The following is an 18,692-nucleotide window of genomic DNA, read 5'->3' as shown; positions in this document are numbered from 1 at the left end:
CTCCCTCCTTCCCTCAGCCACATTCAATATACAGCACCGGACTTTAGGCTCTACAGGCCAACAGTAAAGTTGCCCCACACTGTAAAATATATATATGCACATATATATTTCTTTCTAATTACTCCCAGGTTTAGCTTTCGTATCTTTTAGCCTTCTAAAAAAATCTCTTTATTTTTTTCCATACTGGTTATCTGGGCCTTCCTATGGAACAGGCTTTAACGAACTAAATTTGCAGGAAAAAAAATGTCTTGTGGTATGCATGCACATGCACAGTTCCTGGAGCTTTTGTATCTGCCCAAGTCTCAAACCCAGGAGTCGGGAGAGGCTGGATAGTGGCTTGTTTCATAGTTAAGTTCACTATAGGGACGAGCAGCTGAATAGAAGTCGACATAGTTGCCAGTTGACTTTAGTCCCAGGTGCATGTTGTACTCGCTTGCAGGTGGACGATGATGCACTTGGTCCTCAAAGAAGGACTCATCATAGTTTCTTGTTGAATTCTGGAACGGCTGATATGGTTCGTAATCTTTTCTGCTGGGCTCCTGTGGAACTGGCTGTGTTGAAACCTGAAAGACAGTAATACCCCTGGCTTGTTAGATACAGCTTACTGCGGGGCAACGAGAGGGAAGGAGGAGGAAGTCTCACTCCATTTATCATGCCGGAAATACAAAGTTTATCTTTTTAATCTTAATATCTGCTCAAGGTATTGCTTGGTAGTGAGTTAATTCCTCAGCTTTGCCTTGTCATTACATTCCTTTATTTTATATTGTTATTAAATACATTTGTTATTTAATGTTATTGCTGCTAACAGATACTGGTTTACTTCAAAAGTAATTCAAATCTGGATCTGAGCAGTGTACTTTTGTAACTATCATCTGTGTATAACTATCCAACTATCTTGCAGCTATACAATGCAAACTTTGGTGGCCAAAACTCAACCTTGAAGAATTTGAATGGAAGCAATACACGCTCTAAAGATACTAAACCCTTTGCAGCTGCCTTTGCCACAAGTGAGATTTAGAGTGACATCATATCCTTAAGAACCATTTATAGTCTTCAGGGCACTGACATGAGAAAATTTCAAGCTAAGTGCCCTGTAATGTGTTCTGCTGCTGCTGTTAAGCTGAACCATCTTCTTACCACCTCCTCAACACTTCATGTTGGCAATCTTGTGTTGTTGCTACATTCCAGAAAGTTGCCTTGAAGCTGAAATATTTACAATACGCAGTAAAAAATCTCAGGCGGTCCCGTAACATACGTTTCCCGTGAAGTTTTTTGCAGCCAGCACCTAGTGAGTCTCTGGTTTTAGAGTTGGGACTTAATTAGAGCCTGAAATTTATAAACGTTTTCTGAGTATCTTAGTGGAACGCTACCTTTCACTCTATGTCACTTCTATTAAGTTTGGGCAGACTTTGTGACTGCAAAATGATACAGCCTTTCAATCCTCAAATGGTCATATTGGGAATATTGATGCTTAGTTGTCCCGTGTCAGAAGACTCTCTGCAGATCCTGCTGACTCTGCAAGAACGAGTAATGCTCCTTCAAAAAGAAAGGAACAGTTGCACTGCGATGTCCTGAACTCTGTGATATTCTTTCAAAGCATGTCTGTACTGGACCCAGTGTGCAGAGTGCAAAAAGCTGTCCATGTCCTTTTACCATCCTACAAGTGATCTTACACAACACTGGGCCCAATATTAGAACAGCACGAGGGAGCATAACTACTCAAGTTTCTATTTCTAGTACTGCTACCGAGGTGTACAGGACCTTGAGCCGCTCCTTTCATTTCACATGTTCAAGCACAGGCATTTGATTTATAGAAAAATTCTACACTAAGCAACCTATTTATATGTCAAAAATTTAGAGATGGTAAATTTTTGAGTAGAAAATAGGGGAGTGAATTAGTATTTCTGGGTTCTTTTTAGCTAAAAACATTATTTCTGATATGTCAATCATAAATCTGACATTTCATTGAGAAAGCAAGTGGGAAAAGGTGGAAAACTGGTTTTGTTTTTTGATGTTGCTGGTTTTTTGTTTTGTTTTTGTTTTTTTTTTTTGTTTGTTTGTTTGATAGGACAAACTCTCACCCCAAACTCTCACCCCAAAAATCAAATTAGTTGACTCATGACTGCAGTTACGAGTGCACCTGCTGTTACAATACAGAATCATAGAATCATAGAATGGTTAGGGTTGGAAGGGACCTTCAAGATCATCTAGTTCCAACCCCCCTGCCATGGGCAGAGAAATCCTCCACTACACCAGGTTGCCCAAAGCCTCATCTAACCTGGCCTTGAACACTTACAGACATGGGGCATCCACAACTTCTCTGGGCAATCTGTTCCAGTACCTCACCACCCTCTGAGTGAAAAATTTCTTCCTTATATCTAATCTAAATCTGCCCTCTTTCAGTTTAAAGCCATTGCCTCTTGTCCTATCACTACACACCCTTGTAAAAAGTCCCTCCCCAGCTTTCCTGTAGGCCCCCTTTAGGTACTGGAAAGCTGCTATAAGATCACCCCGGAGCCTTCTCTTCTCCAGGCTAAACAGCCCCAACTCTCTCAGCCTGTCTTCATAGCAGAGGTGCTCCAGCCCTCGGGTCATCTTCGTGGCCCTCCTTTGGACTCCTTCCAGTAGCTCCATGTCCTTCTTATGTTGGGGACTCCAGAGCTGAATGTAGTGTTCCAGGTGGGGTCTCACGAGAGCTGAGTAGAGGGGCAGAATCACTTCCCTCGACCTGCTGGCCACACTTCTTTTGATACAGCCCAGGATACAATTTGCTCTCTGGGCTGCCAGCGCACGTTGCCGGCTCATGTTGAGCTTCTCATCCACCAGCACTCCCAAGTCCTTTTCCTCAGGGCTGCTCTCAATCCATTCTCCGCCCAGCCTGTACTTGTGCTTGGGATTGCCCTGACCCACGTGCAGGACCTTGCACTTGGCCTTGTTGAAGTTCATGAGGTTCTCACAGGCCCACCTCTCCAGCCATCCAACCTCTGGATGGCATCCCTTCCCTCCAGCGTGTCCACAACACCACACAAATTGGTGTCATCTGCAAACTTGCTGAGGGGGCACTTGATCCCACTGTCCAAATCACCAACAAAGATGTTAAATAGCACTGGTCTCAGTACCGACCCCTGAGGAACACCACTTGTCACAGGCCTCCACGTGGACATTGAACCGTTGACCACAACTCTTTGAGTGCGACCATCCAGCCAGTTCCTTATCCACCGAGTGGTCCATCCATCAAAACCATGTCTTTCCAGTTTAGAGACAAGGATGTCGCGTGGGACAGTATCAAATGCTTTGGATAAGTGCAGGTAGATGATGTCAGTTGCTCTTCCCCTATCCATCAATGCTGTAAACTCATCATAGAAGGCCACCAAATTAGTCATGGAGGATTTGCCCTTAGTGAAGCCATGCTGGCTGTCACCAATCACCTCCTTGTTTTCTATGTGCCTTAGCATAGCCGCCAGGAGGATCTGCTCCATGATCTTGCTGGGCACAGAGGTGAGACTGACTGGCTTGTAGTTCCCTGGGTCTTCTTTTTCCCCCTTTTTAAAGATGGGGGCTATGTTTCCCCTTTTCCAGTCAGTGGGAACTTCACCAGATTGCCACGACTTCTGAAATATGATGGATAGTGGCTTAGCAACTTCATCTGCCAGTTCCCTCAGGACCCGCGGATGCACCTCATCTGGTCCCATGGACTTGTCCACCTTCAGGTTCTTTAGATGGTCTCGGACCCGATCTTCTCCTACAGTGGGCAGTTCTTCATTCTCCCAGTTCCTGCCTTTGCCTTCTGTGACTCGGGCTGTGCAGCTGGAGCTCTTGCCAGTGAAGACTGAGGCAAAGAAGTCATATCTCATACCCTTATTTTCTCTAAATACTGTGTTAATTAGAAGGGCTTCATCTCTTTAAATGCAATAAAACCAGAAACACCTTCATGCTCTGAACTGGCTCACACAAAGAAAGAATACGGTGCACCACAGGAAATACTGGCTAATTAAAATGCAAAACCAATAAAGAGAAATGGGGGTGTCGAATATCAGCAACTCTCTTCACTTGAACTTTGTGGATTAAAACCAAAATATCAGGCTCTTAAATTGAAATTTCAGGTAATATAGTAAAAATTTTCAGAGAAAAATATTTTTATTGATTATACTAAATATTCATTTACCTGTCTGATACTACTAATCATTTTAAGTGCTTTCCTTAAATGATTTTTGGTCTCATTTCTCTAGTCGAAAAACACTGTAACTTTTTCATATTGCATAGAGAAATTATGAAACTAGTAGAGAGTTGTGACAATCAGGTACAAAGTAGCATTACACATAAAGATGAAAAAAAAGCCTACAGGTGCAAAAAAAAATGTTTCCCAGGGATTGAGGAAATACTATACTGAATGCCGTACATGTCAATATTGTAACTTTTTCTGTGAGTGCATTAGCGCTGCACCCATGCTGGCAACTACATTTTTGTAATGCTCACCTTATCCAGACATACTTGTCGCTTTCTGGTTTTCAGGGACAGGCCATTTTAAGAGAGTCTCAAAGTTCTAAACCGAACAGCTTGGATGTATATACATGAGAAAGTGTCCTTGCTGATGAAATGCTACATTTTCTCTTGCCCATGCCCCGATGCATCCATCAAAAAACAACCAAGCAAAAAGCCTTGTTACAATCATGCTTCTGGAGCGACTAAATGGGAAATCTATCTGAGGGCTTTTGCTACACGTGAGTTTAGTGTACATGCCCCTGCAAAAGATACAGGGGATTCTTCAGGACTGTTCAACACTCGAGTTTCTGCTAAGATGCCTTAGCATGTGAGCAGCGGTGTCAGCAGTAGTGCTGAATTTTGTGATGGCTATACTCCAGTAACAGGATGTTGCTGGACTTAATCAAATTCATTGGCACAGGATACCACGAGATATCAGAGCCAGTAGAAGGGCCCGTTAACAATAGCTTGGCTTTTGCAGTCTGTGTGACACATATCCAGAATTTTAAAGGCATTCAAAGCTGCTCTTCATTTCATTATGAGTTACAGGCTTAAACACCTTAGATAATTTTTGTGCATATGCCATCTAGAACAGTAGCATTTTAGTCTCCTTACTTACCTGGTTATGTTTGATATCTTCAGCAGGTGCACCGTACGAATTCCTGTACAAAGTTGAGATTCCAGTGTTCTGAGCTGGAGAGAGAAAAAAGGAAGGACAAAGCAGGTTTACCAGACATACTTATTTGGCCACAAAATGAATTCTGAAGGCTTCATTAAATACATTATACAGCACCTGTTTCCCAAACACAAAAATCTTTAAAAGCACCTGCAGGCTTCTATTTTCTCTTCCTCCCAGTGAACACTCATAACCTTTGCTTTGGTGCACATGCATGTACATGGTATACACTTATGGTAACAGGTGTCATGTCATGCTTGTATCAATCTTGTGCACTTCACATATAAATCAACAAAATAATTTCATATACAGATAGGATTCAGTAATATATTTCAGGTAATATATGGGACTTTATATCATATATACACTACACAGGTAACAGTTGTAAATATTGAGATTAAGAAACATTTCATTCCTTTCACTTCAGTTGGATGATGTTACATCAAATCCTGGATTATTTATCCTGCAGTACTTTTGATATATGGTGAAATTATTAATGGAAAAAGTGATTAAATGCAACTGAAAAATGAGTTATGCAAAAAAGTAATATGTAGTTATACTGAAGAGATCTGACCAGGATAGTCTCAAATTCACAAACTGCTGTCACTTTCTTCTCAGATGTCCTACTACTAAAATGCACGGACAAAACTGAGCAATGAGTTTGAAATGAAAAATAATTCTAAAGACAAGGATAACACCATACAGATTTGCAAAAATTTATTTCCCACCCTGCCCCTCCAAAAAAAACACACAAAAAGCTAAGGGTTTTCCCTGCAAAGCTAACTTCACTGACCACTTTGTTTTGGCTATCCAGCTGAAGCTTAGTTAGCTGGTACAACTAGAATGATTGTCGTTATTTCTCGTATTCGAAAGAACATCAGGGTAGTATTTTGTGTGGCTACTGTGCACTGTTCTTACTGGGAATGCGTTATTAACTTTCCAGACATTATAACTAACGATTTCATGCTGTCATGAGGACTCTCATTACAAAAGCATGTGCCTGAAAGTAAAAATTGAGTAGTTGTGAGCTGAAACATGTTGCTCACGCAACTTCTCTACGGTTTCTGTGTAATGGTGTAAAACTTGGAGGCAGCAAGAGTTGCTTTTAATACCTTCATAACTCGAAACCTTTGAGGGTGAGGACTGAGCATCAGAGCTGAAAGCTGGGTATGGGATCCATGCTAGTCACATCACTGAGAAGAACCACAGTTACTGAAGAAGTAACCACTCTTTCTTCCTTTAGCAACCTGCTAGCATGGACCCCAGCACGTACAACTGCCTCCATCTCTCTCCCAGCCACCACAAAGTCTCTGGAGAAAGGAATGGCATGGTCTTTACTCTAAGCCAACTGCAATACGCCAATTCTGATCTTCACATCTGCTACAAGTTCCATGCTGAGGGTATCATTTTTGTCAGAGTTTGGTGCACTGGTCCATGTTGCTGCTTTACCCATCTCAGATGGCGTTCTTGAAGATCTCCAGCATGTTCTTGAAACACGATAAAGACAGGGCTTACATGGTGGAGAAATGAGCCCTAACGGCTGGAAAAAGAGATTTTTCACTTGATAACCATTAACTAATAGGGATGAAGAAAGTCTTGTTTCTTGAAAAGCTGGTTGCAGTTACTGAGAGTGCATAGTCCTGTGTAGGAAATGGAGAAGAGCTCTCAAGGTATCCAAGGAGTGCAGCAGGATCCTTTCTTTGAAGATGAGAAGAATATGGTCTACAGTAAGAGATGATGATTGGTCTTTTCCAGTGCTAAGTAGTCTTAATTCTGCTTGTGTGCCAATAGGTGGTAACAGATGGAAATGATGACTGCTTGACTAGTTTGTGTCTGGCCATAGACGTTAGTACCAAAGGGCTGATCTGCAGAGGTTCTCTCTGCTTAGGCTCTATTTTGTCACCAAATTTGAGTGATGTGTGAGACTTGACTGTTACTTCAGAGTATTTCATATTCCAGCTGCATCCTCTGCTTTAGTGTTTGAAAACCTCCCTCTTGATGACAGTCTTTGGTGTTACAGGAGTCTGCGTCAGCATTGCTATTTATGGTGCATCTCATGGCATGAGTCTCAGCAGTACAACTGCCAGGTCTTTCCTCGATACCATCTTTTTTATGCTGTTTTTCTGAGTTTTTTGCTTGTCCTAGAAAGTGCTAGAAGAAGTTGGCTATACACATTCCTCTTCTCAAGATCTAAAGATACTCAGAGTTAGTGTTTCGCTATCCATTTAGTGAAGTGCTATCTCTTGAAAAAATGAAAGTGATACTCAATGCGTTGGACTCTTACACAGGGGAAGAAAGTCTTGTAACTGTCTTGGTTTCAGGTATACCAACTGCAAGACAAGCAGGGTTGAAGTTTCATGCAAGCAAGTTTTTAGTCAGGCACGACTGACCATATTCAGTTCAGACAGGGCAATACTGTTCATGGTTAGTTGATGTCAAGAATAAAAGACTGGTATAAGGTGCAACATCTGAAGGTTTTATGAAGAATCTGATGAAAAATAGCAAACTGGACACATGCTAATTTATATGTTGTTCCTACAAGCAATCAGAGAGACTTTAAGGAGAATCATGTCCGTTCCATCTTTTTACAGGTATATAAAAACGCACATGGTACGTATGTGCCTCTAATAGCCACAACCATTATAAAACCAGAAGTAGTCCAGAGTTGGTGCATAGCTGTCCAATGCACTACTGTGACATTTGCACTGATGTGCTCAGAATTGTCACATGCCAGACATGTGAAGACTTACAGTCTCCCAGATCACATATTCTGCAATGGAAAAATGGATAGTTTCAGCTTATGAAAATAGCTGCAAGGTCTGCATTGCTGATTTCACCGCAGTGATGTGGATACAAATTCACGAGTTTAAACTGCAAAAAAATGTAGTATTCTTTCTCAATGGAATAAAAAGAAATAGAATGACACATCAAATGCTTGGAAATGAATGCCAAGAGTTCAAGAACAAGAAATCTTGGCTTTGTCTAGCTGGGATGCTGAGATAATTCTGTCTCTGGAGGAAACGCAAGTCAAGCAATTTAGCTGCTAGCAATGCATGCAGCCCCGCTCCAGTACCTGCTTCTGAACACACAGGTGGCATCCCTGGGAATTCCATTCCTGCTCTGCCATGCTTCAGTGAGCAGTTGACTCTTGCTGTCCAAAAACAGAGGGCAAATATAAAAGAAAGAAGGGAGAGAATGAGCTAGATGAATGGACACATATTGTGTGGTTAGTATCTGATTTTTACTGTTACTATTGTATATGTACCATCATAATAAAATTATCAAACAGAGAGAAAAAGAGGTTAATGAAATATTTTTTTTTTCTAACACATGACAAGAGAAGGAAAAGGGGTAGAAGGGGCAAGAGATGGGGATTTTCCAGCAGCTACACTTCCTTACAGAGATGCGAGAAATGTAGCTGCAGATGAAATGATTTAAGGAGTGATGAGTGTGTGTGTGTGTGTGTGTGTGTGTGTGTTTTATGTGTGTGTTTTAAGCAGTATCTAAACATCAGTGCATGATAGTACTGAAGGGGTACTTTTTACTAAGCAAAATTGTGAAGGTTCTAAAATGAGTACTATGATCAACCTGCAGTACTTTGTGGTTGCATTGCATAAAGAATATTATAGAAATGCAATGCAATTCCTTTTTTCCCCACTCAGTTTTCAAGGTAATATTGGTTAAAAAAAAAAAAAATCACATAGCTCTCCACAGCAGTTTTCTGCAAAACTGACAACAGTTTTGACAATCATGTCACTCAGTGGTTTATGTGCCAAAGGTATCACTGACCAAAGCTGTCCCCATATATCCCAGTCACTTGATTCACGGTTTAACATTCAGCTTTCAGTTCTTGTAAGTACTTATCCTGAACACATTTACAGACACTTCGAAATAACAAGGTGCTAGCCTTTTGCCCTCAGAAACACAGACTGACAGTAAGAAAGGAAAGCTCAGCTGGACCGGTAGTCATCCTCATCTGCTATTGCATAACCTGCTGCTTCTGCTATAAGCAGCAGGACTCCATTTTCTAAAGTTTAGTTCAAGACAGTAATGGAAAGTGCTTCTGTGCCTCACAAATCTCAGCTAACAGAGATCATTAACTCACTATCAGTGCCACCTTCCTGCATGGTGAAAGATGAGGTAAGGGCATGAGAAAAGATTACAGTGCATTATGTTTTCTTAAAGCAATGATAAACTCAAGTAGCCTGAGCATCGGTAGCTATTGTAACAGACGATGGTGGGTGGTTGTGTTCTCGATGTGCAGGGACTTGCAAGTAAGTTTAAATAACAAAAGTATAGATGATTGATTCTTGACAACCAAAAGAAACTAAATTAATCAGAAAGTGTTTCTCCTGGTGGAAGTGAGGATACAGGGTGCAGACTGTGATGCACGTATTCGTTCAGTGAGGGAACTATCAAAGTAAAAGAAACTTTAGAGTCAGAGTCCCATGATAGCATACAGTAACCTTATCTTCCCTGTTCTGGAGCAAAACACCACAGCATAAATAACGTTATCACATGCACTTATAGTTCCTGTTTTTTTTTTAAGAGGAATATAATAGTTTTTGTCTTAAAAATATACTTTAGGTGATAAAATTTTATTATTGGTTATTATTTTCTACAGAGAAGAGAAGATGGATAGTAAATATACAAGACATCATAAACCTGTGATGGGAAGTAGGCAATGAGAACTTTGATATTGTTCCTCTATTTTTTGGCTGTCCTTGTGAAATCAATGTAAGTTATCATCGTCAGCCAAACTGTTTACTTCATAGATTCTCCATTTTTCCCAGAGGTTTCCTGACAACTCCCTACAATGGCAAGAAGCCAACATTTCTACTTCGAAAATCCATCAAAAAACCTTCATTTCAGTCCTGGCCAAGAGGTCATAAAATTTTAGAACTATAAACTGAGAAGTGCTTTGGAGAAGAGCATGGAGACAGTTGCAGATAAATTGGGACTACAGCCGTGGCTCTACATTCTGTGTAAATCTGTAGGTCAGAGAAAGCTTTGTGTGATAGATCAGCTTGGCACAAAATACAAGACCAGCTCAAAATATGTATATGCCAGGTGGAACCTGAAAAAACATTTATCTAAGTCCCATAGGCTCTGTGGATGTATTAGCTACGATGCATCATCTGATGCACACAATGAAATACAGGCATTGCAATGAACCCGCTGCATGAACTTGTATTAGACTATCCAAGTAAAGTCAAAATGTCTCACAATTAAAATCACAAATACTGATTTTATATTGTTCTTTAATGAAACATTTATTTTAAGAGCTACAAATATGTTACACAAATTTCATGTTGAATGTTGATGAGTGAGACTCCTTCTGTCATTTTCTTTTGTTCTTAAAATGGTGCTTAATTTGAGCTCAGACCAAATGAGCAGAGATTCGGTGACCTGAAAGAGAGAGAAAGTGATTTGTTAATTTCACATTCATTTGTACAATGGTCATGTAAGATTGCGAAATATTATTAAACTTTTCAATTTGATTTTGGTTTTGATTTTTCTTACTGAGCTCAGTAGCTGGAAAAATAGTTGATAGCTGAGCATGATGCTGAGAACTTTGAGCTTCCTTACTAAAAGCCCACCCAAAATATCAGTAAGAACAAAGTACAAGCAGATATTAAAGGAAAACACAATACAAAAATCAAAGTGGAGCAAAGGTTGGTGGGGAAGTACAAACCTCGTGATCTGAAAATCATATTGAAAGAGAAAGGAAACAAGGGAAACAGGAATGGGAGAAGAAAAACACTACAGTAAAAGACAAAATGAAAATAGATAGGGAAAAAGAAAACTCCATTTTTTTTCAAGTGTGGAGAGAGACAAGGCTATCTGCAAGGAAACACAGATTTTCCACATGGAAACTCTTTTTTTTGGTGAACCTTCTTATATAATCTGATTGTCTAAATTTGCAGACACAACTAGAACGAAATACTAATGCTTCTGCCTTTCCAGCCTGCTGCTCTTACTTCTGAGATTCCCTCTTCATGGATACTTGACAAAGTGGTGACCAAAATGCTGTCCTGTCCTTCACAATCACACCTGCTGAAGTGTTTTTGAGAATCACCTTGTGCAGTGACTATGAAACATTCAAAATATCACAGATACATAAAATGCAGTACCTTGACTGAATCTGCTGCAACCTCGTGTAGTACGCTCCAGATGACTTTCAGGACACTCCTCATTTCTGTGGCTTCCAAATGCTCTTGATTGTCACTTCTCTTCTTCAGATTTTCACTTTCATGCTACTTAATGTTCCGTATCGCATTTTCACACCAAATCCAAGGCTAGTCTTTAGGTTTTGATTACACAATAGCATGTAACACAGTAGATGGAATATGAGTATCATCATATCCTAAATACAGTCTTGAAAGCTAGTATGGATGGCTTGACACTGAGTCAGCACGCTACTGGTGTCCTCTGTGAGCTGGGGAAGACAAAGATAACGTGTTCTGGCATCCTCTGAGCAAGACCTCTACAGAAGGCGTGGGAAAAGGTAACAGGCAGTGCTGAATGACTCCTCACTGTGATTTTTTGCTTGCTCTGAGGTCGCGTTTGGAGGAGAGGACACCATGATGCTTGGCACTGTATAAATGTATGAAAATGCTCAACAGAGGTTATGTAAGCCTGTGTAATGGTGACAGAGATCAACACATATTTTGCGAAAGAACTAACAAAGAGGTGCAGTACTAGGCAAAGCACTCAAAATTTTATAATTACTGAAATGTTAACAGGTTAATGAGCTCACTAAGGGAGAGAAGCCTTCAGTGGAACCTGCAATAGATGTCATTGCATACACAAAGAAAATTGTTCCATTTATATCAGCCCAGCTGAGAAAACAACAGGGACAGACTTTACAAATTGCTGCCTAATTTCCTAGGAATGACTAATGTGCAAAATAAGCTAACTGCTCCTGGAAAGTCATTCTCTGCAAAAGACAGATGTTTGGGATCATCGCACCTGCTTAACCATTGTCATGCTTCAGAAACAAGGCTAGTTAATACAAGGTGGATATACTCACTTCCTTCTGAAATGAAACTTAAAATTAAAAAGAAATGTAAAATTGCTTTTAGAGCCTTTCCTCTGTGAAGAAACATGGTCTTCACAAATCATTTTCATACAGCGTTGTATTAAAATCAAATATTTCTTCAGTTGTTATTTCTCAAGGTGGCTAAAACTTTGGAATCAACCAAAGCAGGCTGACTCTTCTCTATAGTACAGCAAACCCAGCCAAGCCTATAAAATCAAAGGTCTATCACAACTCATTTTTATATATGCTATGCAAGCATAATCTCACCTGTCATGGTGTCTTTCCTAGAAGTGTGTTCTCCCTTACTTCCATGGTAAGTAGCGTTTGTTCCAGTTGATTCATAGTCTGTTTTTCTTTCTTTTAGGCTGATCATTTCCCGAGGTGAGGCTGGGGCACTTGCTAGATCATAAAAATGGATTTATTTTTTCTCGCCACATATGACTGAATGTAGTGTTTAACTTTACAGTAAATATTTTAGTAAAGGTTATATTTATTAGCATAGTAACATTAAGCTGTTTGAAGAAACAATACCCCATTATGGAAGAAAAGAAAAGGTGCCGTTACTTCAAATACAGGACAAACATACTCATGGGATAAAAAACTCCAAACATAATTTTCTCTCTGAATGTTTTACTTTTTTAACTTACACTCAGCATCTAAAACGATCATTAAGAAAAAAGTACAATAATAATGATTTTTTTTCTTCCCCTTTAGCTTTTTAATTTCTTTTATCCTGTCAAAACTTTCTGGCATAGGCACTTCCATTTTTTTTCTCAAAATGGTTAATTTACTTCTGTTGAAAAGACCATTAACTGTCAACTGTGTGGAAAAACTCTTATGAAATGGTTTCCTCCCTTCTCTGTTGAAAATAAACAAACCCATTAAAAGATTCTAATGGTAACAGGAAGAGAAGAAAGGTGTTTTTCATAGAAAGCGTAGCAAAGAATGCCTAACAAAGGTAACTCAAATAATTTATCTGTCTTTAAATATCTATGTATGAACAATTGCCATTGTTCATACATAGATATTGCCATACCTTAAAGTAACAACAACTGTTACTTTAAGGTATCATTAAAACTAAATTCTTCATTACAGATGCTCGTGGTATAGCTAAAAGGAGGAAAGTACGAGGTGACTAGGGGAACTGGGTTTGTACTTAATTCTCACATGCTGGAAAACGTGAAGGTGATTACTGGCACTGATCATGAAGCCTTAGAGCTTGTGATGCTTAGGAAAAGGAGAAAAGCAGAGAAAATAATGTCTTTCAAGTAAACTGACTTCAGTATAGTAAGGTGTTGGTATATACAATGCATTTGCCCTGTTGAGGGGAGGGGAAGGAGTACAAGGTGCGTGGCAGAGCACCCCAGAGCCTTGTGAAGGCACAGTGGTACAAAAATAACTGAAGTGCTGGTGCTTACTTTCACCCCGTCCCCTGCCTCCACCCAGATATTTGATACGTCAAATGAAGTTCAAAACCAACAACAATGTCCTTGCTTAAAAAAAAGGAAAAAAATTAAAAATACAAGACAAACTCATTTGTGAAGCTTGATTGTGAATTATGTCTTTCCGCATCTCTAAATTATGTTTGATACGGGGATAGGTATAGGAGTAGGCATAAGACTACATAAGACTATATTAGCTATTATTTCTATGGATAGGTATAAGAATAGGCATAAGACTCTGGGAAATACATAGCTCTGTGAAATAGCTCTGTGAATTGCTAGAAGTTATCAAATACTAATCCCTGCTTTGAAACACTAACTACTCGAAAAGAAGGCCTGTAAGAGAGACAAAATAAATGATGGCAAGGTTGTAACTCATGACCCATAGGGAGAAAAACAGACAAAGAGGAGAGATAAGGACTAACGAGAACTAACATTTGTCTTCAAGCAATAACAAGTAGGAGACAACCAGATGTCCACTCAAGGCCAGGGAAACGGTTTGGCTCTACAGGCCCAGCCAAAACAAGAGTTATAGAGTTTTAGGGAAGAAGTGAAAACACACAGCGAGGAAGACCTACGGCCTTCATCCCAAAGACCCCTGCCCACGACCACCAGGAGGCGTGTCAAGGAGGAGCCTGAGGCGGATCCTGAGGCGGGGGCTATGGAAATGATCTCCAGGGAGAGACTGCCCTTTTGGGGGAGGGGGTGATGAGTATGTCTGTATAAATACAAGAAAAACTGCTACGGCGGGTGTGCACGTTTGTGGTGGAGCGATCCCCCGTGCACCCAGCGCTGCAATAAACATACCTACTTTACAACTTTCCAAGTTGTGGAGTCTGTTTCCGCACCTCATGTTACAGTTTTTAGTTAAGGAGTAGGGAAGCACTTACACTTAATTAGGGAGTAGGGAAGCACCAGTGATACTGAATTCTGCTTAGGTTGGTTCTGCTGGCCCTGGCCTCTGCATTTACAGAGCAAATGTAGGACAGATGGTTTTTCTCATGAAGCCATTAGAATTGGGGATTGCTTTTAAATTCCTTGTCAATAGTGATGTAATTCTAAGCTGATAATCCAGCAAATATAAAGAAACATGACATTAAATTACCAAATCAGCTAATGGCAACTTGAGTCTAACGGGGAAAAAAACAGAATGCAAGCCATGAAAAACTTGCTGACACAGGGATACATTTTGTTTCACACACTCTGGTAATGCTTTTAAGCACTCTAGTGTTTTGAACAAAATTGACTGATAAAGACAAAACCACCTCTCTGTTCCCTGTGGGAATTCTCTGTCTTCTCTCATACGAGAACAACTGCTTTCTGGTAAGTGGTAAAATCCAGAAGTGCCCTCTTTCAGAGTTTTTACTGGAAGCAGACATAAAATTATTGGTTGGCATTAGACTGAAAAAGTGATTATCAAGGCTTTCTGCTCTTATTCTTAATGGACACAGAAAAGAAGACAGAGGTCTCTACACTAGTTAAAGCATCTTATCACCAAGTCCTAGAGATGGATGGGACATTGTGAGTTCATTTACTTCAACTCTTTACCCCAAGGTAGGATTCAGTATACCAAAATAATTCTTGACAGATTTTCATCTAAAACTAAAGATCTCTAATGACAGAGACCACATAACAGCTCCAAGCAGTCTGTTCCAGTGCTTTGTTTCCCTACTGTTCCCTGATGTCTAGCCTGACTCCTTGCTGCTCATTATTTCCCATTTGTCTGCTATGAAAGTAGAGAAAGTTCATGCCGTTCCTCTTCACAGCTGGCTGCTACGTGCTTGAATACTTGATGAATATCTCTGCCCACTGCCCCCATCTTGTGCCTTTCTTACTTAAGTTAAACTATTACAGTCCTTTCAGTGGGTCCTCATATCCCGATTTCTCCATCTCCCAATTCACGTTTGCAACGGACAAAAATCTCTAAATCATTCCTAAAGAACTTTTGTCTAGCCAGATACTCTCCTTATAATTTATTCGTAAAGGTCTGGATGTTTTTTCCCTTTGGACAGTATCTCTGATTTCTCAGGATCACTCTGAATTCCAATAACGCCCTTCAAGGTACATGAGTTTCTCCCAGGTTTATGTCGACTGCAAAGGTAACAGGCATTCTTTGTATATTATCTGGGTCATTCATGAAACCACTGAAGAGTACTGAACCCAAGGCAAACCTCCAAGCAAAGCATTCTTCCATTTTTGGCAATGATCAATCTGTATTTACCACACATGACATTTTCTGGACTGTTGGTGAGCTTGCCCTAGCTTGGCCATAAAAATCTTGTGTGAAAGAGTGTTACTGATTACAGTAGATTTCATTTATTGACTATTATTTCCACAAAGCATTTTAAGTATGTTGTAGCAGGAATTCAGGTGGATTTTGTAACAACAAATCGTATTGAACCAATGTTTGGATTTGACATGGATACTACCAGACAGACAGTAACTTATACTACCATGGAGAAATAGAAACTCTTAGAGTTAAGCGGTATTGTAGGTTCCTATCATCTTTGAGGTGCTGAGACTGCGATTATTTGTTCCAGCAATTTCCTAGAATGAAGTTGACCTGATTGATCTGTAATTACAAGGGCTCCTCTTCCTTCAGAAACAGCCAATATCTTTGTCCTTTTCCAGTCTTAAGATAACCGATGATGGAAGTAAGATTTAATCCAAAATTTCTCTAAGTATGTTCTTTAAGCAAAAGAGTAATGAAATGAGGAGACAGTTCTGGCAAAAGAGGACTAAGATTTCAGGGCCAGGCATTTCAACTGCATTGCACTTACAGTCAAAATGAGATTCTGGAGAAGAAAAAAAGGAAAAAGAGTCTTTTATGGACTTGTGTAATGCAGTACAGTTTTCTCTGTACTTCCGGCTACATTTTCAAACTTTCTCAGTGGTTGTTCTGAAGGACTAAGATGCAGCTTCTAGATAATTAAAAATTTTCTTAAAAACAAAACTATGGCACAATGCTGATGGCAAGAATCAGTTTGGCCAATTGTAATCCTAAACTCTTGGTATGACTATGAGTGGCAGTGTTTGATTGAACAAGTAGTAAAAAGCACATTGAAAGGCTGATTTTTATTTTGTTTATCTTAGAAGACTTTCACTGGGAATGGTTTTATCTAACCAAAGTATGTTCTACCTTAGAATAAGCTGAGGGGAAAATCCTCAGATTTCTGAATAGAAAAATTAATGAACACTGTAGCATAAGTTGAGATACTTACATTAATTCATTGTATGGATCCTATAGAATTAATGATAGCTAGTGTAAATATGCCATCAACATCACATGAAGACCTAAAGTCAATCTTCTGTGAAACTCATATATGCATGTGTACACACCCTTATGTACACATATACATATAACCAGAATAAAAGGTGACCAAAAAGTAACGTGGATCCTTCAACTTCTGCTAAGTGTGCAGAGCGGTCATAAACAACATAGTGGTTTTCATGACTAGCAAAGTGAGTAACAGAATTCCTCATGTTACAGTGGATACCATTGCCCTGAGATCTAGTCAGGTAATTCCAATCAGGAAAACACTGCATGAGAATTCTAACAAAAAGTTAATGGAGTATTCTTTCTGCTGTAAAACTTTACAAGGTGTTAATAAAAAAAAAAATTCATATTTTGAACAGATAATTCAGGTAATACTAAAGAATATATTTTGTGCCTTTCCACCACTGTTAACAAAAAATCCGGCTGCCAAATCCAACATTGCTTGAAGAAGGAAAAAATGATAGTGATGGATTACTTCAGTTCTGAAAGTCTGCTCTTACCTGAGCGGTTGTTAGGAGACATGCGCACAGGAGAGATGGAGGGAGTGCGTGATGAAGAGTACGGTCTTTGCCGATCCCTTTCTATTGTTGAAGATGAGGCTACAAAGTGATACTGCGACCATCCATCCTGGAACATCAAACATTGAGACAGCAGTCAGTGGAAACGCCATACAGTTCCCCATTTTAAGAACAGAGTATTTTCCTCCAGTGTTTTCACTACGTATGCACAAGTGGGCTACTGTCTGTTTTCCTGCCACTGGGTGGCAAATATTCTTAGCGGTGCAGGATACGGTGCGCTGACTGTACTGACACACCGGGAGAAAAAATAAAATGCAGAAAATTCTGTAAATAACACATTTCAGAAAGACTCAAATTATGAAAAGACTGAACAACTTTTTAGGCTATTTGTTTAATAGTTCTGTCTTTTTCCATGCCTTTATTTTCACATTGTGAATGCTGTTCTGGCTATGAAGATATGCCAAATTTTAAGACTGCTTGTTTTCATGGTCAAAATCAGTTTTTGCTTGAAATCTTTTCTATCTTATAAGGAAGTTTTGGAGTAAGTAGATGGGGAAGCTCCAGGATTATCAAGATTATTGTAACTACTTGTGTACCTATAGTCTAGTTATATCAACTGCCCATTTGTTTGCATGCAAGGAAAAAGAATCAATGCATTTTCCTGGTTGCATTTTTCTCCAAGATGTACAGAAAGAAGTTCTATTCCTTCTATTTGAGACTGTGGTAATGGTGATGTATTTTTTAAAAAAGAAACAAAGTAATAGAAACACAAGAAACATCTAGTTCAGAAATAAAAAAAGGGGGTTTTAATAATTTATGTTTTGTGCTTGTACTACAATACAATGCGATAATCCAAAATAATGTACTTTACATTTTTAAATAGATATTAAAAATAGCTTGAAAGTGTCATGAGAGAATAAATAGACTTTTGCTAGTGCTCTTATTAAACAAAAGTATTTCAAATAATGTACTGATAGATTTTAACTGTCTTTATCACTGCTTAATGTTAAATCTAAATCAGTAACACAGTTTTTCCAGTCTCTCACTGAAGGCGTATGCCTTTTAAAAATGCCTTCTTTCTGTTAGGCTCAATGGAAATCTAGTCAAGCACTTGGCACGGCACTAAACAAAATTTTTGCAGTGAAATGCTGAATAAAACCAAACGCAATATAATACCACGAAAAAAACAGCTGGAATTTTCTTCTTGTTTACAGAAAAACAATTATCTGTTGGGGTAGTAAAGAATATTTGCCCT

At 39.4% G+C, this 18,692-nt stretch overlaps 1 protein-coding gene across 3 annotated transcripts in view; it reads right to left on the bottom strand.

Annotated features, from left to right (window-relative positions):
- Positions 1–302: 302 nt before the first annotated feature.
- The window catches only part of CTNND2 (catenin delta 2), a 566,505-nt gene continuing 548,115 nt past the window's right edge, over positions 303–18,692 (bottom strand). For all 3 annotated transcript variants that reach the window (XM_086609047.1, XM_086609048.1, XM_086609049.1), the window contains 4 exons: positions 17,420–17,546; positions 12,468–12,599; positions 5,102–5,175; positions 303–563 (listed from right to left, as the gene is read on the bottom strand). In XM_086609047.1, coding sequence (XP_086465173.1) covers positions 303–563; positions 5,102–5,175; positions 12,468–12,599; positions 17,420–17,546 — 594 coding nt within the window. The remainder of the gene's footprint in view (positions 564–5,101; positions 5,176–12,467; positions 12,600–17,419; positions 17,547–18,692) is intronic.

The sequence above is a fragment of the Tauraco erythrolophus genome, chromosome 3 (genome assembly GCF_009769465.1).
Source record: "Tauraco erythrolophus isolate bTauEry1 chromosome 3, bTauEry1.pri, whole genome shotgun sequence".
NCBI classification, from domain to species: domain Eukaryota; kingdom Metazoa; phylum Chordata; class Aves; order Musophagiformes; family Musophagidae; genus Tauraco; species Tauraco erythrolophus.
The sequence above is the reverse complement of the archived record's forward strand: the minus strand, read 5'-3'. Positions and strand labels throughout refer to the sequence as shown.